This window comes from Passer domesticus, chromosome 5 (genome assembly GCF_036417665.1).
Source record: "Passer domesticus isolate bPasDom1 chromosome 5, bPasDom1.hap1, whole genome shotgun sequence".
Classification (NCBI taxonomy): domain Eukaryota; kingdom Metazoa; phylum Chordata; class Aves; order Passeriformes; family Passeridae; genus Passer; species Passer domesticus.
In genome coordinates this window covers 19,213,604-19,237,484 of record NC_087478.1, presented here as the reverse complement: position 1 = coordinate 19,237,484, position 23,881 = coordinate 19,213,604, and the positions used below count along the sequence as shown (strand labels likewise).

The 23,881-nt window shown below is 41.6% G+C and overlaps 2 protein-coding genes across 5 annotated transcripts in view; both read right to left on the bottom strand.

Moving 5' to 3' along the window:
• GRM8 (glutamate metabotropic receptor 8) overlaps nt 1-15,644 on the bottom strand; it is a 303,263-nt gene extending 287,619 nt beyond the window's left edge. For all 3 annotated transcript variants that reach the window (XM_064422214.1, XM_064422213.1, XM_064422215.1), the window contains exon 1: nt 15,133-15,644. In XM_064422214.1, coding sequence (XP_064278284.1) covers nt 15,133-15,642 — 510 coding nt within the window. In that variant the 5' untranslated portion in view covers nt 15,643-15,644. The remainder of the gene's footprint in view (nt 1-15,132) is intronic.
• Nucleotides 15,645-15,853: 209 nt separating this feature from the next.
• Nucleotides 15,854-23,881, bottom strand: part of ZNF800 (zinc finger protein 800) — a 50,367-nt gene continuing 42,339 nt past the window's right edge. Inside the window, exon 8 of one of the 2 annotated variants that reach the window (XM_064422223.1) lies at nt 15,854-15,982. In XM_064422223.1, coding sequence (XP_064278293.1) covers nt 15,938-15,982 — 45 coding nt within the window. In that variant the 3' untranslated portion in view covers nt 15,854-15,937. The remainder of the gene's footprint in view (nt 15,983-23,881) is intronic. The other variant, XM_064422225.1, reaches the window with a different exon arrangement.

Here is a 23,881-nt window from a genome sequence, read left to right as displayed (position 1 = left end):
GTGCTGTATATTAATCACCTGTGGGAGATTAATAATAATAGCAATAATAATGATGGTGATAATAATAATAAGCATGATAAACACCTACATAACCACATGTGTGAAATGTAACTGAAAATTAAATGTTAGTTGAGTGCATGTATCTGATCCTTTGCTTTGCAAACATGCAATAATTGGAAAGTATCTGCAGATGTGCTGTGAGTGCAACTCAGGTATTCTGACTGTCATACTGAAAGAAAGATTTTAATGAAATAAATGTCAAGACGATTTCTTGGATGACTGCTTACACTAGGATTTGATCTCTTGTTTATACTTGCTTAATATCCATAAATTATGGCATATGTTTCACAAGCATGTAATTACACTTGTCACTCTGTGTGTTAAATTCCTAAGCACTGCAGACAAACTGTGCAGTGATAGATGGCCAGTTCAGACATCATTTGCAGCAAGTTAAATCATTTTCAAAAAAACCTCCACATGTAGCACTGTAAAATGATCAAGGATACACAGAAGTAATGTTACTTTCAGTTATATTAGCAGCAGAATTTTACTAACTTTGCTTTTCTACTGGTGCTTACCTGATAATCCTTTGCTTAAGAATATATTAAATGCTCTTAAGATTTTCTAGGACAGGTCTGTAGCTGCACTTTTCAGAATTATTATCAAAGTTTGTTAGTGAGAATTTTAAGTCATTCCTATGATCACCATCCATGCCAAAGTGCTGCACTAGCCCAAACAGTGATGAAAAGACCTAAGTATTCCTTTCACTTTTTCCTAAGGTAAAAATAAATGCTTCTTAACTGACACCATTCTGTAATGCTTTCCAGCAGTAACCAAAGGAAGAGGAAATGTCACGTATCATTCTGCACTAAATTTCAGTGAGTCACTTCATGCCCTTACAGCAGCTTCAGGCACTCCCACTGCAGTGGATGGAAACTGAGCCTATACCCACAAGAGAGCCCTTGGTCCAGGGTACTGAGATGTGTGTCCTGCAAAGCCAGAGCTCAGCTGCCACAGGCAGCTGGCACAAAGGACAACCTGCCACTGTAGGCAGGGTGGGTGATTTTTAACTCGTTGGCTAAGGGTAGGCTGCTCCAGCACATTAAAGATCACACATGGCTGGTTTTTGTAAACCAAAGCAAGGACCCTGTTTGATACATTGCCAGTAAAATTTGATGTTAATATTAGCATGGGCATTAGGTGGTTTGAGGCTTAGGGCAGCTCTATTTGACCAAATGTATAGCAACTTCAATCAAGTGATACTGAATTTCTCATCTCCTCAGGTGTCCTGGTGCAGTGCCCAGGGGTGACAGCTGGCACTGCAGAGCACTGCCTGCACTCAGCTCTCAGGCTCCTGCCATCATTTTTTGCTCTTCTTGGCATTTGACATCATGCAGATAGAGCAGAATTCAGCTCTTATAAAGTGGGAATAAGTATGTGTATAATGTTTTTTTACTTTTTTCACCATTTGTGTTTAGAACAGAATCACTTAATAAAATCAGGAAGATTCATATAGACATCCAACTCCACAACTTCATTATTTTTCAGTCAGTGGACCTGAAAAATGTCCCAAGTAAATTCTACTACTGTATTATTTAATTAGGACTTGCAGAAATATTGGCTGTATGCTGCTGCCCTTGCCTCCTCCTGGCCTCTCCACATCCTGAGGCTTCAGTTAAGGAATGCCACATCACTGTTTAGACAGTCTAGTATGTTGGATTCAGAAAAAAAAGCTTCCATCATAGGAAAATAAAACAAATAACTGGACTATTTTGCATTACTTTTATGATTCGTTTTCTATGTGTTTTAATATTTGAATGTTCTGTAGTGTATTACAGGGAGGAATATGGAGCACTGCTGCAAATAGGAACTGCGAGATTAAATACATTATTTATTATTATGAATCAGTCTGCCTAAATAACTGTAGTAACGAAAATATTCACAACAGTCTGAAGAATGAAAGAATGACAAATATCACTGTCAATAGCTGCTGTGGGAGTGTCCTCCAATGTTCTCTATTCAAAACAAAAATTTCTACACCCCTTCTAAAAAGTCCTACATGTAAAACAAATCAAAAGTAGTTACAAGCCTGTACACCACGAACAAAAACCATCCACATTTTATAGGAGTAAGTAAATGAAACAAGGGTTTTGCACTGCAGAGATATCAGCCGTAAATACCGAAGGAGATGCCTGACATTTAGACAGCTCAGAACTGAGATGATCAGTGCTGTATGGCAGGAGGTGGTTAGAAACTCCCAGTCTTTGAAAAATCACTGTGTCTTCATCTATGACTATCAAATATACATTGGCACTTCCAGAAGTCCACTTCACTTCAGACTCATGTGGGACAATTCAGTCATTCATAAAAATCCCAAGGTCTGTCCTTGAGAACTATGTTCAGCTAGGTAGCTGAAGATGTGGGGGAGATGAATTTTGTGTTACTTCTCTGGCCAAGACTTTCAAGCTTAGTCTTTAAGAAAAATATTGACAATCCCTGGCTAAACCTTATAAAGAAATGTTTAATATTCAAATGTGCTTTACTCTTAGGCATTTACTCCCCATGGCATTTATCAGGACTTCTTAAAAGGTTTTCCTTTGGTTCTGGTCTCTCTCATCATGTATCTTTTTTTTTTTTCCTTTTTTTTTTTTTTTTCTTTTTTGGTACTTTAACCTCTCAATGCACAAGCATGTTCCAAAAGGAAAAATGAGGCTGCAGTAGCTGCCTGAATTATACTTAACAGCCTGGTGGTTAAAGTACTCAGCTGGGAACAACTAACCATTGAGTTATAGGGGGTTTGGACATGAAAGTCCCTCCTGCTGAAGCTGTTCATGTTTTCACAAACAATTAAACTTCCATTGGACCCGCCTGAGAGTAATTCACTGTATAGTCCAGTATTCAGTGAGGAATGGGAATAGCTAAGTTCAAATCATTACTCTAATGAACATTTAATGAATTTTAGCATGGATGAAGTAAAATTTTCCCATTGTGAAAGCTTATCATCGGTGAATAGACAGCATCTGGCAACAGCAACATTCACATGCATCCAGCTGTCTAGAGGTAGAAGAGCAGGCAAGAGTTTTCAAGAAGATGCACCATTAGAGACCTGTTTTAACAAACAGCTCTGAGATTAGAGCTCTCCAAGGAAAGTCCTGCACACAGCAGACTGGTGAGAAAAGACGTGTTCTGGCAAAAAGAAAAGACACAGGGTGGAAGTTCATTGCATACAGCATATCAAGGCAGCCCTGTTTCTGCAGAGTTCTCACCCTCTGTGTCCAGAACTCATAATTTTACCATAAAGCAGTCTTGTCTGTGTCTGTGGGGACTGGAGTTGAGCTATGCCACCTCCTAAGTTTTATTTGATTTCCTTCTCTGAATCCAAAAGAATTTGCTCAAGAACCTTGTTTAAGTCATGAGCAAACAGTGGGGTAAGAGAGGTACCAGCATTTAATGAATGGTACCCAAGACTGACATTTCAAACCTATCACTTTTATTTTACATTATAAAATCTCCAAAATAAAAAGAAAACAAATAAACAAAGAAAAAAAAAAGAAATTAAAACCCAACCCTAAAAAAGAAGCCCCCAAGTTTCAGTAAAATATTATCATTTTGGTGGAGAATAAAATGTGTAGTTTCCGCTCAGCTGTATTTGCAGGGCCTTGCTCACAATACTGTATTCTTGCTTTGGGTACATTAAAAACAACTGAAAAGGAGGCAATTTAAAATTAGGAATCACCTTTTCTAAAAGGTGTGGAATTTCCTCTTAGCTCCTGGTAAATAAATGAGGCAGTTGTTCACCACAGAGCTACCAGAAGTTGCCTATTCTTAGGGATTTTTACTCAATTTAGAGATAAGCAAAGAAACTTCTAATGAAATCATCATGAAAAATGGAGAGGAAAAAAATGGTTCTTGAGACACCAAGCAACATACTGGCATAATGTTCAGCTAGCAAGTCTTTTACAAAACTATTTTGGTTGTTTCTCTTCTCCAACATTTAAGAATACAAGTCCTCTCAGCTTAGTAGATTTGCACACATACCTATCTCAACTTCCTTTAATTCCACACTACTTAATTTCATGCTTTGTCATAAAAATGACATACATTCATTTTTTCCCAATCACCCTAATATAGGTTTCAGATATTAATTTTAACAATTTTAATATTATTGGCCAATAAATCCAAATACCTTTTCCTGACTCTGGAGCTCTGTTTCTTTGACTGTCATGGTTTCCTAAGGGGGATGTACAGCCTCTGATTGCAGGTCAGGCAGACTTCACCACTTGCTCCTGAGACTGATGACTTGCATATTTAAACCATACTGCGAGTTGGATAATCTCCTTTCATAGCAAAACCCAGGGGAGAGAACCATGTAAGAGGATACAAGGAATCCCTCGTTAAGGACTAGCTATCTGAAGTGCTTATATGCCCCCATCCCTTACTCTTATATCTGATTATCAAGGAGCCTTTATACAAATCCCCTCAGCCCCAGAAGTGCTGTATGCAGGGAAGCAGGGGCAGTGAGCCTGGACATCAGCCCTCCAGAGCCCTGGAGCACTCAGCTCCACAGGCATCCTCCAGAGCTCGGGCTGAGGATTCGCTGCTCTGTTACTTGCCCAAGGTCACCGAGAAAAACTGTACTGAGGCAAGACAAAGGACGTGAGGCTTCAACGAGCACTACCACACAGCAAGGGAAGTCTGTCACACTCACACAAAGCTTTGCAGCTTGCCATTGAGCCAAGTGATTATGTGATCCATACCAAAAATACCCTGCATTCTCATCAGCTTTTTACATCTTTACTCTCATTTTTTCCTGCGGGCCAGAATAATTATTCGGCGTGCATGCAGACACACAAAATAGGTATAACTAGAATGGTGAATCTTCATTCCCAAAGCACAAGTTCTTTGCTATTCAGCCCAAAAATAGAAATAAGAAGAGGGGAAAAAAAAACATAAGCTTTGAAACTTGGCAGGAATGTCAGGAAATCATACCTTGAGTCACAGGGCCCTCTCAGCATCTGTTCCAACTGCAAGTTTTTCATGCTCCCATATACAGCACAGCTACCTTCCTGTCTTATCCCAATCACCAAAACTAGCACTAGAAATTTTTTTTTGTAGTCTCTAATATCCTACACATCCAGTTTCCAAAATGCTGTTTAGTTAGTACTGGAGATGTGAACTAGCTCACAGATGATGAGTTTTTGTTGTTCAGATGATATTTGGCAAAACAGTTCCCAGTGGGTTGAAACGAGCTCTGACTGCACTTAGGATTTGCAAGTGGAAGTGTTTGCAACATGCACAAAAGAAATGCCAGTTAATAAGACAAATGCTTACACTTAAAACTTTCTAAGGGCATCATCAAATCCTATCCAACAAAGAAGACATAAACACATTATTTTTCTCTCATGTTTCATGCTTTTTAATAGCTTTTACTTTCATTACAAACACTTCAGTTCAGACTGAACTGAGCACAAAGAGAATCAGCCCTTTAATCCTCAGGACAATACATGTTTTCTTCACACTTTGGAAAGCAAATATAGCAGCTGGTGACTTTTAAATCCTGTGCTTTGTTGTACAAAAGATGGCAAGCAGAACCATCAAATTTAGGAGTGGAAAACACTGGCTACTTTACCTAGATATTTTTTCTACTGGTATAAAAATGTATATTTTTATACTTCTATCCAATCCAATTCTCAGAAAGCTAGGAAGTAGGAAATTTGGCAATTTCTTATACAGAACTGGATTAAACTTTAGACAAGATATAAGAGAGTACTTCTTGGCAATATTTTTTTTCAAATAATCAGCCCAAAATTTAATTCCTGAAACGATATCCTAGCTCTAGCTATAAATGCCTGTGCTCTACTAACTCCTCTTTATGAGTGGAATTTGGAGTTTTAGGTTTGTAGTTCATCCATATTATAAAATTATTATTTGGAGAAGCATGTCTGTGGAGATTAAATTGCCAGTTCCCCCAAGATCATTATTGTCCCATACCAAACAAAGAGAAAAATCTATTTTAATTGAACATATTCCTATCTATTTTCAGACTGCTACTAAAAGTGCATCAACATAATCACAGCTAAAAATTACATAAAGCAATAGAGGACCCATGTTCACTTTTTCTATGTGCCTGCTGGACAAACGCTACTCAAATACAAAGCCTACTAACAGTGATGAGAGGATATTTAATGGACATAGGACATTATTTGCCTCTAGATACATCCAGTTTAAGATTGGTATAATTTACTGGCTTCCCTGGAATTCATTGTTCTCTCGGGGGTTCTTCCTCACATAAGCACACAAAGTCACACAAAAATCAGACTCTGTTTCCCTTTTGAGTAAACAGAATTCAACAAGTAGGTCCTATCCAGCCAGCTACAGAAAAACACAGCTACGTACACTACTTGTCTGCCTCTCTTGAGCACAGAGAAAGCCAGAAATTTGAATCCTAAAACAAGTCATGCCCCTGCAGCAAGACATCCACAGTCTTGGGATTCCAAGGCCTTTGCACTTTCTATTCAGTGTATGATATCAACCCTGACAGCCGATTTGTCTCTTTCTGTGGTTTTGGTTTGATCCCAGACACCATAGCAGTGAGCACAGTCTGAATTCCCCAGGTTTTTTATGCTGCTCCTAATGATAAATTTGTTCCTGTCTCAGATTGCAAAGATATATTCTCTTCTCCCACAGCACTGTCTTGAGAGTTTGTTTGGACTATGTGGTTCACAGCCAATGAATTTACAGTAGTATAATAACACAGCAAACATCCTTTACAAAAAGCACACATATATATGCTATATATTCTCTCCCTTCTATTATTAGCCAATAGTGCTAATATAGTGCTGAATTTCAACATGCTCCACTTTATTTAATAGTCCATTTACATATGATCCAAATAGGCAGGCCAGTCTGGAGACCTCCTGCAACCTCACGTATGTTCATACCACACACCCTCTAGTCTTGTAAGTCCTTGTCTAGATGGCTGCCCTCAAGGAAGTCAGCTCTTCTAGGGCACTTTCTGTGTTTCAGCACTGCTCATAAAACCAAAGCATACACAGGGTACCCAGAGAAGAAACCAGAATGGCAAGAAAACCAGCCCTTTCTTCAGTTTATTTCCTGGGCTTTGCTTCTGAAGTGTCAGGCCTAGAGAGCCATTGTAGGATCAACAGCTGCTCCAATGACCTGCCTAAGTAAAACTGTGGTCATAAGTTTTCACTAAGACCTCAATTCCACTAAGACCTTATTTCACAGCACTTTGCAAGCAAAACACAAAGAAATTTTATCTGAATAAGAGTAACTATCACTTTAGGGGGATCAGTGTTCCTGAATGCAATGGAGTTCCTTAACAAAATTTTGCCCTGCCTGCAAGACAGCTGCAGTGGGATTTTAAATGTAACAGAGCCACTCTCAAAGTAAAAGTCTTATGGAAATGGTCAGGCACTTTTCATAGAACGATACCCAAAATGGGCTATCATACTTTTGCTACTTTCCAATTTCTAGAAGAGCTATGTGCAAAATGCACTTAGTGAAGAAGGAATAGAGATTCTGCCTCTACCATTGCTACATAACTAAATGGTGGAGCTACCTTCAGTGAAAAAAACTTAAGCCAAAACTCAAAAGATTAATTATTCCAGCTCAGAGAAATCACTTTTGCTTGTGTCCTACAGTCTCAATCTGTAAAAGAAATACAATAGTAAGAGAGATCTCACAATACCATGGAATATCTCAGCATTGCTACCAGAAATAGTTTATTTCAGAGAAGAGATAGAGCCCAGTATCTATCTGAAGTGCCAGACAAGAAATCCTACAGGGAGGGAAAAAAAGAGAGAGAGTCTTGTCCCTTCAGAGCTCAATCTTTCAACAAGCATTTCCCTTTTTTCCTGTTATACTCATAGATAGATCTCTCTCATAAGTTCCCTAATTTACAGCTCTTCCTCCTGCTGACACACTCATCCTCACAACCTTCAGAAACCGAGACTCAGTCAGAGTCTTGCTTATTCAGCATGTCTGAAAAAAATTTTCTTTGAGGACTACAGAATTAAATAGACACTTGAAAAATACTGGCAACTGCAGTCAAAAAGTAGCTCTTCTTAATTAACCTAGAGATAGAAATAAAAGTGTTGGAAAAGAAAGAGAAAAGGAGATGAATAAAACGCTTTTCAAAGGAAAGTGAGGAAGAGTTTAAGAAACTCGAGTGTTTGAAATCTCATAAAACCTCCTATCACTTCCATCAAAGGTTTCCAAAGCCTTCCAGTGAGAAGAGATTCTGTCTGATGCGAGTACAAGCATGCATCAACCCATAATCTTTCTGTAAACAAGATGCATCCACACTCACAGACCTGATCCAGACCCCTTCTGAAAGAATTTTATTCTTTCTATTGAGGACACAGACAGCCAAGGGCCAACAGCCTCCTAATTTAAGGCCTCACTTAAATGCTTAATTGTCCTGTCAGAGAGATAGGGGACATAATATCTTGCTGGGAGTACATATAGATTCCAGCCCAGAGGAGTATTTTCCTCTTGGCTATTTAATTCATTCCTGTGGAATTTGTGTCCCCCAGTAAGACTTTTGTTCTGATGACTACTTTTCTCTGATAAATGCTAGGAAGCACAAAGATATACATTGAAGCACTCTAAACCAATTTAATCCTAAAAGCACAATATGCTTTAGGGAAAATAATGAGAATGGAAATAAGCAAACACACAAAATCTACTACTTGGCTGCAACACAATAGTGCCTGGTTTCTGATGACAGTCAGAATGGAGAACTATTCATATTGTCCAACTGCTACTGTACTGAAACAATTAAACACCAGGGGGGAAAAGTCATCTTAATTTGGTTCTCATTGTAGCTAATAAAACTAACATTGCAGTAGTAAAGCACTGAAAAAGCATCAATGGTCCGTGCAGTGTCTTGGCTTCTCGTCAGTGTGACGTATCAGCAGAGCTCTGTCCTGAGAGATCAGCAGCAATGTCTATGCTGGTAAATCACATTATTTCAGAGCACATCTCTCAGCAACAGCTCAGCTGCCTCCACTGTCAGACTGTCAGGACAATCCATAACTTGGCCATGACCTGTGCCAGCCAAATCTCCCAGTTTTCTGACAGGCTTCAGAAATCATCATGGGTCAGGAATCATTCCAGCCTGGTAATTTGCATGCAGACCCACGATTTGGAGGAATAAAGGAGTATGTGATATGGGAGTGGATTGTCTGTGTCAGCCATGAAAGGGTGAAATCATTTTCTCTGTATATGCAGTTTCCTTCATGTGTACATATATATAGATATATATTCCCTGCCCTCAGGGAAGTAGAAAGAAAATCAGATTGTTGGTCTTTAACAGCTACATTCTCTTTGTGAGGTGCTCATGTATTGTACTTATGGAATGACGTAAATCCCTCAACATTTCAGACAGTTTCAACATGCCTACAAAAGCAGGGGAGACATCTCAAACATTTAACTAATGTTAATCAAGCTTCTGATTGTTCCTGTGAAATGCTTAAACACAAGCAAATCAAAATTACAGAAGAAGAACAAAAAGGTCAGAAGATGCTTCTCAAGCCTTGTAGCAAACCAATGACAAGCAAATGAAAATAACACAGAAAAGCAGATTACCCTTTTGCTCTAACCACAGGTTATAGTTCCATCTAGGAATGTGAGAAACCAAAATTCTTAAACTTTTAGAGGAGTATTTAAGAAACTCATATACTGAAAAATAATGAATGAATGCATCAAGTTGGTTCTGCATTCTCTTGCCTCAAGCAGCTTAGCACAAATAAAATTTGATGCTAATCAGTGTTAGCAGTTTTCACAGAATCTGAAAACCTATTATTTCCTCTGGCTGCAGCTAAAAAATTTGGCAACTGTTTCATTATTGATGCTAGCAAAATACCTCTTGTACCTATAATTTTATCTTGCCATTGACCTGGTATTTGTCTCTCTTGACCACACACACTTAACCTGGTAATAACAGAAGAATCATGGTTGAGTTAAAAGGGGTTTTCTGCATAATCAAGTGTCTACTGCCATGGAAATAAAAAGAGAGATGAATGTTTCTTCTATGTGAAACAAGTTCAATTATGAAAAAAATATATAATTACAATAAAGGTATTGCCAGTCAATAACAAGACAAGATGCTCAGACACTAAACAGATGCATGCATTTACTAAGCTACAAAAAAGCACTGTAAAATTAAATGGGATGTATTGGTTTCTTTCATAGTTAAAAATTATTCAGAAAGTGTGAATATTATCTAGAACAAAAGTGAAATAAATATGTTCATCTTAACACCTATTTCAAAATGTTTTAGTCATCTTCTCTCTACATACAACATTTTTTCTTCACAATTCACACAAAGTTTTTCACATATGTTTTAACCACCAGGAAAAAAATCATCCTATTACACATTTCAAATGGTATGCAGTGGAAAATATTGACACATGTAGCAGGATACAGTGAACAGAAAATGGATATATTTTAATTAGTGCAGCACATTTTTTATGAATGAATACCAATATGCTGGGTAAAATTCTTGAGTCTCTTCTTTACTGCTTTAAAGTATATAATACAGCTTTTCCATTATGGAAAGGACCTGCAGTCACACATGGAACAGACTGACTCCTGCATCTTCCTAGAGCCTTTCAAGTCTGTAATGCTCATGAGGTGCAAATATTTCTGTAGATATAGAGTCTAGACTGGGATCTGTGTATGCCTCAGGTTTCCTCACAAAAATATGTTTGTGGTATCTGAAATTAGGTGGTAAAATGATATCACATTTTATTTACATCATATTCCTTTTCATGAGATGCACTCCATTGCCACAATTTAAATTCAAAGTCCAGCATTTGTGAAGTTCAGTGAGATAAGCCTCTGTACTATGGCAGTGCCCTCATTTCTGGGAGGCCCGTTGTCTGCTGCTCTGTGCAGGTCTAGAACACAAGGTAGCAAAAGTGCCAAATGGCAGGCAAACATAAAAAGACTGGGAACTAAGCATAAAAATAGCATCATCCAAGTATAGCCCTAGTAGCTGTGCAAAGCTACCAGGCAAAGATATACACTAAAATCCAAAATGAGGCAATGAAACAATCAAAGTGGATAAGCAAAATGCTACAGGAACTAATATATTCACTTCTAGATTTACTGGAAGACACCATCCCTTGCATTTTGGATGGATGCCATAAAGTTGAAAGCGTTACTCTGTAATGTCATTTGTACTTGTGCTTCTCTAGAGGTAAACGTGTATGAAATGTATAAGGCAAATGTACATGGAGTGAATATTAGTCCCTTCAGACAGCACCTACTAAAGTGGATTACAGCTCTGCAGCAAAAAGGAAATTTGACCATAAAGAGGAAATAAGTAATTTAGCCTTGGGAAACTGATGAAAACAGAAGGCGACACAAGGAAAAGCCAGGCAAGGCAAAGTAAGGCAAGGAAGGAATAAAGCTGTCGACAAATATTTGGCCTTATACACATAAATATATACATAAAAGCTTGAGATCACAATTCACCAAGCATACTGTCCACCCATCTCAATTTGCATGCAAACCATCTTCCCCAGGCTGCTCCTAGTGTGACACTGGCGAGAAGATGTGTGAAGGTGACAGATGGAGTGTACCAAGGAGAGCAGAAATAGTGTGTGGGGTTTCAATGTGAGGACACAAGCATAAACAAACACCTCTCTTTTTCCAGCAGATTTTAACCACTGATATAAGTTATTCAGACATTAAACAAGTAGAAGCTTTGAATACAGGGTACAGAATACATGAAGTGAACTAAATTACATAGTCTCTTGTTTCCTCCAAACCAAGTTTGGGGGGCCTGGGAAACAACCCACATGCTCCTAAATGTCACACAAAACAGGTGAAAGTTCCCATCTAGTCATGCCTAAGCACCCTACAGGAAAACAGAATTTCTGTAAAATAAATATAAGGAAGGAGGTAAGAGCAATATTTTGAATGATTGAGTCAATAGAAAGGTTTCCTTTGTGATAGTGAGAGCTGCTTAACTTGAGACAGTTCCTCAATAGATCCTACCAGTCTACAGTCCCTTGTCTCTGTTTTCTTTGTGAAGCACCCCACTCCTGATGTTTCCTGATAAAAACAACTTAAAATTATGGCAAAAACCAACAACCTGATGATAATCAAGGAATAACAGGTCCACTTTCACACAATTCTATGCTTCAGTGTTATGTAAAGTGCCTTTAGAAAGTCTAAAACCATCAGTGGGTGAAATTTAGTCTGTCCAAATTTGTATCTTGGTCTTTTGGACCTACTAAGGGTAAGACCAATGCAAAATCACCTGTTAAACAGCAAGGCACTTCAAAATTCACAGAATGAAAAGGAGAGAGAAGAATTCAAGGCAAGCCATTTGATCAGGAGAAAAGCTATAGATGGGGGTCATTTTCTGTGGTGGCCTCCCTCCCCTCTTCTCATAGAAACACTGAGATAAAAGAATACATTTACTATCAGTTTGTGCTATCCACCAGATCATCAGATAGAACTATTGACCTGTATGTTTTCTGTCATAAAATCAATAAAAGAAAGAAAAAAAGTTGCAAGAAAAAGAAAAATAGCAGCATAAAAGTTCAAGCTGCTGAGAGTAGCACTTCTTAGACTATCTTTGTGTATTCACATTGAGAGATATAATATACTTTTCACAATTTCATTACAAATTAAAATTTTGTCAGATAATAATGTTCTCCAAAATATGTAGTCCTGGCATTTCGAAACTTCAGAGCAGGTATTAAAGCAATACTGAACTTCGAAATTACAGGTTGAACTTTCTAAATAGCACTGTTAAACAGAAATACGGATGAATCACACCCATCCTTGATAAAATGGAAATAGGCATTTCCATGATAGTGATTGCTGACTTTAATACAGACATTTACCCCAGCTGAGGGTCCCACCTCGACCTATACCAAGATACAATAAACACAACTTCATGCCTGGAGCTTCTATGAGCACAGGCCAAGGTCCAGGTCCTCAGCCACAATATTGTGGGGATGCTTCAGCTGAGAATTTCAGCCTATGTCTTTGGTCTGAATACAATCCAAACTGAATTATACATCTAAGTTTCTGGAAAATTACCCTTAATTTCCTAATCCTCTTGACTATAACCATTGTGAGTGGTTTCTACTGTGCTTCTAACCCAGAGCCTTATCCAGAAGCCTTTACTCTGGAAGAGATTCACTTCTGAGAGGAAAGTGTAAAAACAGATTTCACATGCTGGTCCATCATCAGACATTAAAGGGTATAATTTATCATTTTTTTGCATTATTAAGAATATTTGTACAGGATCTATATTTAAAACCAAAAGAGATGTCTCCTCCTTTTGCCAGCAGCTGTGTTACATCAATTAAATGGGTAAATAAGATCTTTCCCCAGAAGGGATATCACATGACCCTCTATTGATTAAGACTGCAGTAGAATGTTATTTGCAATCTTATTGCATAATGTAAATCAGGAGGTAGCTGTCAAGGTTTCAGAAGACAAATTGCCGCTATCTTAGACAATTCATAGGCCTCTTTCCTTCTTGCTGCTCTTAATTCACAGTTAATGCATGTCTTACCAGGCTTAGTTTCTTAAATCAGTCCATAGAACCCTATTCAACTCAAAACTGGGTGTAAGTTGTAGTCTACATGCATTACAATGGGTATTAAAGTGACCATTCCATCTATCATTATTTCATAAATATGCATAATTTAATAGGATGACGCAACTTCAAAAAAGGATGTGAACTGAAAAATAGACAACTCCTGCAACATGCCTGATGATTCCCAGGACAGATAAACCTCCCCACCAGGAGCAACTCCAGAGGTGCTCTCCATATAGAACATTTTTTAAGTCTTAGCTCAGTTTTGTGTACTTGATTTTCACAAGTAAAATGTATGGCTAGAACTAGTTCACTACTGTGAAACCTGTGCAGTAACTGCAGCTGAGCATCAGTTTTGAGACTGAAAGGAAAACCTGACCACAACCCAGCAGTCACTTTGCTCCTCCACTGAACTGTAAATCCGCCATTATTTCCTTCAAGGGAGAACCAAAATGAAGGACGAAAACCTCCATTCAAATGACTGAAATGCACTTTGCTGAGAAACCATAAAAAGGCCAGTCTTTCTCTACTACTAATCAATCTCCGTTACAACAATTAGAAAACAAGTGCAACACTTTTCATAACACATAACAGCAATATTAAACGTTACCAGAATCTTCTGCACCAAAGCCAAAGAAATGGTCTTTAAGTGGATTTTGTATGAAATAAGGCAAGATTTCTGAATGGATGAAAGGAACAGTGGGTGGTAGGACAGTAATAGATTCAGACATAAGTTACAATTGTTCTGCACATAGGAAAAAGCTCTCAGCTTACCATCATCTGTTTGTCATTGCAAAGAATTAAAAATTAAATATGTGCTGCCTGATCATTTTCTTCCAAGTTGATTGATTAGAATGTGCTCATCTTCCCATCTAACTCAGTAAATTTACAAGTGGCAGGTTTACTTTTCCATTACCTAGAATGTCTGAGCTTCATAAAGTTTTTGGAAACAAATGCCATTGTAACTTTTGCCTAAAAATAATCTCTCACAAAGTGATAACAAAGTCTGTAAAAAATATTACCTTGCAGAAAATATGGAGGAGATAAAGTTTCAAGAAAATCAAAGATTTTACAGTACATTTGTTTGGCTAGACATGCACATCAGTAGCACTAGATTACTACTGGCATATCTTCCTATGACAGGAAATTATCTGGTCCTCCAAAAAATTTATTTGTGTGAAAATCTTATCTTTCATTCTCCTGGAAATTTGAGAAATGAATCCTAACCCAGTCTTGATGAGCATAAATGCTTAACATGGAGCAAATTTGAGTAGTATACAAGTAAGGACACAAATTCCTAAAGAGTTAAAATGTTCAAAGATTGCTCAGAACTTTAAGAGAAGCAGTTGGTACCTTAAAGTGGAGTCTGAAAACACTTCTTTTAGGTAATTTTCCCCCCTCTGCTTTGAAAGGGCAAACCAGCCATTTCAGATTTTTGAATGTGAAAAGTGTCCTTTCTTTTTTGAAGGCATGACAACAAAACCACTTCACTTATTTCATTGTTCTTTAAATTAAAAAAAAAGATAGAAAATGTTACTTACCTTAAAGAGTCTTAAAATATTTGCAACCATAATGGACACAGAACTTGCTGCAGCACCTATCACACCTGATATCTTGTCTGGCTTAGTGAAAATAGGTGGGTCACCGTTTGCACACTTCACGTCTGAACCATCTTTTTCTATCAAAGCTTGCACAAATGTTAAGGACTGCTCCAATGCATAAGTGTCCCTGGAACACGTATCAAGGATACGGACACCCAAGGTGATATTGGCAAGAAGATCAGGGTCTTTATTAATTTGATCAACTGCATACAGCATTGCCTCTAGTCTGTGGATCCCCTTCTCCTTCTTGAGCTCCCCACAAGGCACCCCTCTATCCCCTTTTGCATGAACAGGGAACAGTCCTCCCAAGATGATGTCCCCATCCAGGCGAATGGAGTGGGCATACTCCTGGCCGTGAGTCCTTTGCATCAGAGTGAGTATCCAGTAGAATTTGGCTGTTAACAGGAAGAAACAATGGCAGGAAACCAACCGTTTGCCTTCGTATACCATTTTCTCTGAAGACGTTGTTACTATCCAGTATCCAGGTTTTCTTCTTGCTAAAGGATGAGGCTGACCATTTGAAGCTGCACTTTCTGGAGGCTACCATCAGTGCCCAATAAGTAATATAGAACCATGTGGTGGGTAGGTAGAAAAGAAGATCTCAGCAGAAGTACATAAAATGTGTTTTACAAAAGATGTCCACTGATGGAACGGGTTGATCAGCTTTTCTGAGGCGGTTTTTCAATTGCTCATAATTGATGGTGAGGAGTAGGGTAGTATGTCTGGTCCTGATGCTAAAAGGAGGTCAGTAGCTTATGTCCTTGTATTTTGCCCTACAGCTGAGGTACTTCTGAAAAAAAATAAAAAATAATTTTAAAAAACAGTGAGAAATACCATTTACTTCAGCAGTTTTATACCTGTCACACAGTGTATTTACTTTTGAATAGCAGTTACATCACCTAGGTTTTACTTTCAATGTTCTTTAACTTAGCAAATCTTGGCCTTCAGTGAATTTGAACACCTGGCTGCACTGTACTATAAGCCAGGAAATTGATGATGCCAGCAGAGCAAGAGCCGAATCAGGGGAACTAAACTTAGCTTGGTGTTCAGATTCTGAACAGTAATTCATATTTACCTTCACGTTGCATGGCACCCAGAAACAAACCTGATCCATAACACACTCTATTTTCTGTTTTGCTGCATTATTCTGTTCAACTTTATTATTCTGCTCCAGCCTACAGAAGTGCAATAACCACTTACACTCTCACTCCTGGAGAGGTCTCATTTATGACAATGGAGTAATCAGGGTGCCTGAATTTAAGTACACCCTTCACCCAATGCAGTACAAGCACATTCAATTCATTTGGATGTTAGACTGGTTATTTCTCCAATGGAATTCACTTTGAGGGGGGCCTAACTATATATCTAAATCTCCTTCAAGATAATGTCTAACACTAATTTATTTTTATGAAATGGTAGCTGATTTTTCAAGTAAAAAGAGCACAACATATTATGTTAGGAAATCAGCTAAACATCCAATGTTCCTTTTCCAACATTTGACTTGAGCTGAGGTTTAACATTAACAAGGTCTATTTTCTCTATTCTCTGCTTGCATTTGGACCACATTAAATAGGAACAATGTTGTGCCTGCACTGACATTTGGAGGGATCCCACTGATTTTAACGAGATGAGGATTTCAGCCTACATATCTAAACACCTGACTGACTGTTATAAATATCTCCAAATTGCCCACACTTTAATTCTCAAGTGCAGGCATTTATTTATTTCAATTCTTAACAAAATTATACGTGCCTGAATAAATTTTTAAACCTCTGAGGAGAATAAAGAGAGAAGTAATTTTACCTGATACTAGATAGGCACACTGTGGGCAATTGCATCTGAACCAGTCTCTCAATACATCTGTTACAGGCTATGGAGAGCAGTGGACATCCTAGGGTACAATTTACCTTATCCTTTTCCTGAGAAAAGTTTTACTTCCTATGAAATTGATCAAGCTGAACAAGTGCCTATATCACTGCCTGTACAGAAAATCCAGGCATCAGGCTCATCTGTAAATATCTATTTTTTCCTTAGTGATCTGACTGGTTACTACCAAAAATATGGTCACACTGGATGACAACTACAGACAAAACCACAAACCTTTTATATATCATGTGGTAACAAAACTCAAAATGCACTTTGATAATGCTTCAAATTGATAATCCTGTTCTTACACTAATTTTGTTACATGTTTTTCTTCCATGATAACATGAAGCTCACAAAAGTTGAAGTAGTCTTCAAATGATGGCTATTTGAAGACCTGAGAAAAAGATTTACAATGGAAAGTCTTTTACTGAATGTGAAACTATCTCACCATGATCTGGTATTAGAATCAGTTAAAAATGAAACACTTGATGGGTATGAATAAAATCACTGCACCTCTTGACATTTAGTTTCCCTTGAATTTGGCTCAGAGTTCAATCCAAGCGACACAAAATCTGTGCTGTTTTTGTGATAATCCCATCATTCTCACTTGGCTCTTTTTAGACACACAGGTTACAAAGCTGCCTGGGCTTCAGCCCTGTGAGCCAAACTCAGCGTCATTCACAAACTGAACAACTTGACTCACACTACAGTGCAATTTGATCCAGGCCCATGGGATATTTCTCATATGGTCCACATTATAGAGAAAAGATTGAACTACTAACTAGCCACAGTTATCCGTTGTTTCGATTGCCTTAGTAGAAAAAAAAAAAAAAAAAAGGTTCAAAATAGTAAAGAGTAGACCTAAAAGGTATGGAGGCAATTTGCTTTATGGTTCCACAATGAACTCAGTAGTCCATGCATGTATGTACAAACAAGGCAGGGAGAAATTCACTAAGGTAATAAAAGACTACTCTTATTTAACAGTATATGGTGAACAAGAAAGCACCACTGACAAAGGGAAAGTATTCCTGAAGGAAAGAAACACAGCTTTTTCCCCTTTCTCAGCCGCAGATTAATTCCTTACAGCCAAAGAATGCCCAGAAATTAAAGCAAGTGTCAGTCTTCATGCAAAAAAATCACAACAAATAGCAATGAATTCAGCTATTGCAACCTAAATTCTAACAACAATAGGGAAGCTACAGTGATCCCAAGATCATCAGTCTAATACTTTATCTGGAACTGACTGAAAATCAAATGAATTGGCAATTAGCATTTTTCAACATTATAGCCTTCATAAGCATTAATTGCTTTGCCTCAGCTTGCATGGTTTCCTGAAGAAGTATGTTTCTTAGCTGCAAGTGTCCACTGCTTGTCTATAAAACAGAAATAAAATTTTAAAGTGTTCTTTTTAAAAATTTAAGACCTTTTAGTCTTTTTTTAATGTTACCTAAGAAATAAAAGCTTCTATTATACTGCCTAATTTATTCATGGCACACTGCTTTTTATATATTGATTAACATTACCTTTTACAGAACATTTCAAGTCTGTGTAGCTAAGCAGAAAGCATATGATCTAAATTAATTCCATTTTTATCAATGAATTTTAGTGAAAAAGCACAGGCCTCTGGGCTATAAAGCCTGAATGAACTTTTCTCATGTGCAGAGATTTCATTTGAAGTAAAATGCTGTCCTTTTCCAAATGACCATAAAAGTTTGAATTAATGCAAATATATTCTTGATTTACCAGGTTCCCCACTGTAGTAGCTGGTGTTCACTAGAAGCTTGAGTTCAGAGAAGAAATTCATGTATTTCCCCTGCACAGCCCAAGAGTAAGTGCACCACAAAGCGTCTCTTCCAGTCACCTTGTAATACATGCTTCTCTTGGGTTTATTTCATTAAAAATATCTGGCATTATCAGAACATATTGCTATTTTTAAAGTCAGTATTTCAGCACAAACCTCCACTTGTTCTGCTAGAATATATATTTATTTTTAAACCTAAGGAGGCGGAGTACTGCAAGACAGGGGAGATGGAAACTTCTGCATGTAGTGTCTGGTTCTGAAATTACTTCCTTCATAAAATCATTCATCATTATCAGATATTTGGTACTCAAGGTTGTGTATTTTTGTACCACACTGCCAGAACCAGGGCATCAGAATGATCCCAGACCAGTCGTTACTCCAACCACAGACTCATTGCACTAAAAGGCTCATTATGGAACCTCTTTATGTTAATGAAAAGGTCTAAGTAATGGGTTGAGTGACAGATACTTAAATAAATATAGGAAATGTTTCTATTTTGTTAACGAGGTTCCTGAAAGAGCATCTTCAGCTGGCACGGAAGTTTTCACTGAAAACATGTAGAAAGATTCAATATGTTCATCAGGAAATACAGTTTTTAAAAATCTCACAGACAGAAGCAGGAGCAAGGAGTACTCTCTGGAGCATAGGTAGGATGGACATTTTACAGCTGACATTGCTAGACAGACATACATGAACCCTTTACTGAGGGACAAAATAAGCTATCAAGTGAGGGGGGAAAATACCTCAGAAAAAATGTTTAAAATTTTGTTTGAAACAAAAAAACAAATCTCTTATTTTATTTAAAGCACAGTTGGAAGAGCACCAAGATAAAATAAAGCAAATATTCTGTGAATTAGAATACAAGAAGTTCTAGAGTGAAAACCCATTCACAAAATATCAGATTGTCCAGTCAATACAAAACTGATCTGGTTTTACTGAATGAAAACAAAACAATGGCAATTTCCATTATTAAGTTCTGAGGAGGAAAAAAAACCCAGATTTTATTATTTTGACATTTTACTACTGACACCTCTGAACTATGAAAGAATTCTCCACCTAATGTTCATTTCAATGCTCACAAAAGTTGCTTCTTTCTCCTGTACAGCACTCCACAAGGAGAAAATAGCTGAATTTCCACACAGAACAGGTAAAGAGTTGCCACCTGCACACAGTAGCCCGACACATATAGAAGATTAATGGGTTTTGCTGACAACAAAAGGGAATTTGGAAAACCTTTGGCCTTGACTTCGCAACTCCTAACTTGCAAGAGAATTCTTCACTGATGTAAGTAGTCTTATCTACCTCAGCTCTTCTGTAATGGTTTGCTGTGCCCCTGCCACAGAGGTAACCTTTACACAATAATCAGGACTTCAAGGCGAATCACTCTCAGCATCTCGTTTGCAGGAACTATTTCTTCCCTGTGCAGTCTGATGTCTACGCTCAGCCTGATCAGCCCCTTTTCAAATACCCCAGAACACCTGCCTTCACTTCCTACCCTAAAAATATCAATTTTCCAAACAAGCTACCCTGTACAAATCCAACACAGGTCCTTCTGCTGGGGTGAGACTAAGAGGAGCCTACAATTTTTAAAAAGGAAACTACATTGAGTATTTTCCTCTGCCCTTGGACTTTTAATGAACCCCATCAGTATTAACACCTTCAGAAAAAGGTTTCACCTCTGGTCTAGCAAACGATGATCAAGATTTTCCCATGCACCCTAGGAGAGCTTTTTCCTTTTTTTGTTGTTGTTTCTGCTTTCATTTGCCCCTCTTCCTACTAGATTCCCGCTCCCATTCCTCAAAGCTGTGTCCAGAGCAGCGCGGCTGGTGCAGTCCGGTGCTCTGCAAGACCGGCTTGCCCCCAGAAACGCAGCCGCACGCCGAAATCGTCCCGGGGCACCCAGCAGGAAAGTCCCCCACTGTGTCCACTCCCGACCTCGGCGACGGACCCGGCGAGCAGGCGAGTACCCCAGGCGAGTGCCCTGGGCGAGCATCGCTCCGCACCCCGCTCTCGCACCCCGCTCTCTCTATCCGGCGCACAGCGCTCCGCGAACCGCACCGCGGAGCCCGCCCGGCGCACCGCAGCTCGCCCCGCGGAGCCTGCACCGCGCACTCGGCGCGGCCCGCGCCCGGCACCCCGCGCACTCCGCCCGCCGCCGGCCACGCACCGGCTTTCCGCGCTGCCCCTCCGTGCCTTCCCGGCTCTTGGCGCGCCCGGCACCTCTCCCGGCCCGAGGAAGGGCTACCGCAGCCAGGCCGGCCCCGCCCAGCGGAGGGGCCCCGGGAGCGCCCCCGGGCTGGGCGAGCCGGCTTCCCCGCGCAACTCCGCGACCATCGCCCATCACCGCCGCGCTTCTCCCTTGAAGGGAGCCCCCTATTGTTCTCCACTTTACTTAGCCGAGCGGTTTATTATTTTTTGTCTCTTCCCAGGCTCATCCGTACCCCAGCTGGCGTGTGCTGTGCAGGGATTCCGGCACAGCCTCGTCGCGGCTCTCCTCGTAGCCTCGCTCCTTCCAGCGAGCGGCCGTAGGACGGGCTTGAGCTGCCTCCCGCCGCGGCCTGGCAGCCGAGGCGGCCCGTGAGGGGGACAGAGGGCACATACGGATTTCCCGGCTGGAGCCAGGGCTCCGCCGGTCCCCTGCGAGCTCCTGTCCCCGGCCGGGAGCGCTGCACCTCCCTCACCGGCGATGCAAAAACAAGCGTCGCCTTTTATTTCCAGCAGCCGGTGATCCCTTCCTCTCCTTGCATCAACTAGTCAGCTTTAATGAGCTTCTGCTCCCCCCTCGATGCAAACCTAAGTCTCTTTTAATGAATCCCTGGTCCCAGAGGTCCGAAGCTTGCAAACTCCAAAACGCCAACGCCGGATTTCCATGCACTTTGGGTCACTGATTGATTTTTGCTACTTGAGTTGTGTTGTACGGTTTTTGTGCTCGGTTTTCTTATTTCTCTGGTTTTAGTTGTTGTTGCTGTTGGTTGGCTTGTTTGGTTTGGGTTTTTTAACCGTGTCATACATTCACCTGCCAACACTTCGCATTCCTGCAACCAGCACATGCCGGCGCTGGGGATGCTGCTCCACGCCGAGGACACTTAAGCCTCGCGTCGGTACAGCCTCTCGCCTTCTTCCCCGGGGGAAGGAGCCCCCGGAGCTCGGCGGGCATCCTCCTGCTCCTTCCCTCCCCAAGGACGCGGGGGTGTCCCCGGCGGAGTCAAGGAAGCTGAGCCCACCCGGCAAGGTATGGGCGGGCGGCCGGCACCTCGCCCGACCCTGGCCCCGGAGAACTTGGCGGCCGCGGGCAGGGCTGGCCCGTGCCCCCGGAGCGGAGGAAGCCCCCACTTTCCTCCTGGCCAGCGAAACGTGAACAAGGCGGCGGGGAGCGCGGGGGAACCCCTGCATCCCCCTCCCCCTGGGGGTGGGAGAAGACCCGGCTAAGACGGCCGGGGGGAGACCTCACTGCTCGGGAGCTCCGAGATTCTCCCTTTTTGCTCGCTGCTGTGACGGCACCGTGTCCGGGATCTCTTTCGTTAGATCCGATTGGGGGAGGATATCGACAATAAAAATGATAAATAATTAAGGCAAAAAAAATAAAAGCTCCCGGCGCCACGAAACAGACAGAGAGGATTGCCCGGGATTCCCAGTCGAAAAATCTTAACTGAGGCAAAACGCGCATTATTTGCCTTCTCCTGTCTGCTTAAATTAAGAACTAAAGACGACACACACAGATACACAAATACCTTGATCGAAAAGAGTTGCATATCCATGTTACTGTGGAGGTCCCTGGAATTATACTCGGTGTCGATCGGGAATGGCATGAGGTAATTTCTGTACAAGCCTCGTTTCAGACAGCTTCCCTCAGCAGCGTCAGCTTAATATGCGAGAGCTCAGCCTGGGACAGGTATCCAGCAGAGCGGTTTCAGTCGTGCTGTTTAACACTCGCGAACAGCCAAGCCGAACCTGCTCCACTGACTCCTTTCTCACTTCTCTTCCCCTACCCTAAAAAAACAACAACAGCCAAAAAAACAAAATCCACAAGGTAACTTTTTGGGGTCAGTGTCTCAGCCGCCGTGACTATACCAACCCTCCGCTGCCTTGCCGCTCAGTCGCAGCGGCAGACACACGCACCGCCCCGGCCGAGCCGCTCACAGCCAAGCACGAAAACACCCCCGCCCGCCCCCGGCCCGGCCCGGCCCCAGCGCCGGCGGAGCGGCCCGCGCCAGGAGCCCACGGCTCGGAGCCCCGGGCGTCGGAGGGAGTGGCACGACGCTGCCTGCGCTTACCGCGGCTCTGGCGGGACGGGCACGGCACGGAACCGCGGCACGGCACGGAACGGCTCAGAGCGGCGGGGCTCGGCTCGGCTCAGCGGGGCGGGCGCGTAGCCACACTTGTAGCTGTTCTTGGTGCTGAAGGAGGCGATGCTCCGCGGCAGGACAGGGCACGGCGCGAGGCGGCTCCACGTGAATCCCCAGCCGGTCGCGGGCTGCGGCTCCGGGCCCGCCCGCCCGCGCTCGGCACCGCCCTCCCCGGCACTGCCGCTCCGCCCGGGGCGCGGTGCCGGCACACGCGTGCCGCGGGGTTTCTGAGCAGAGGAAGCCGGTGAAGGCTGAGGCTGTGGCAGCGGGGGAGCGGGAGCGAGGAGAGGGACAGAGGAGGATCACCGGCCCGGGCCGGGTCTGTTTAATGCGGTCTCCCCCAGGGTGCGGGGCCTCCATCCCCATCCCGCCTTCCGCGGGCGGCGGAGTCGTGTCTCCCGCCACAGGGTAAAATTCCCGATGCTCTTTGTCCCGTCCCCGGTTTTGGCTCGCAGCTCGGATGCCGGGTGGCGGAGTTCCCATTTATCCTCCGAAACCAGGGAGGTTTCGGCAACGCGGAGCCAGGGCCATCCCGCAGGCTAAGGGACACGGCCGGGAGCACCTCGCCGGACGGCTCTGGAAGTTTGCTCCGCTCCTAAAGGCCCTGCCCACCACACGAGCATGGCACAGGGATGCCCCCCGCCGCCGGGCGGGAGCCCCGGGCCGGCCCCGCGGA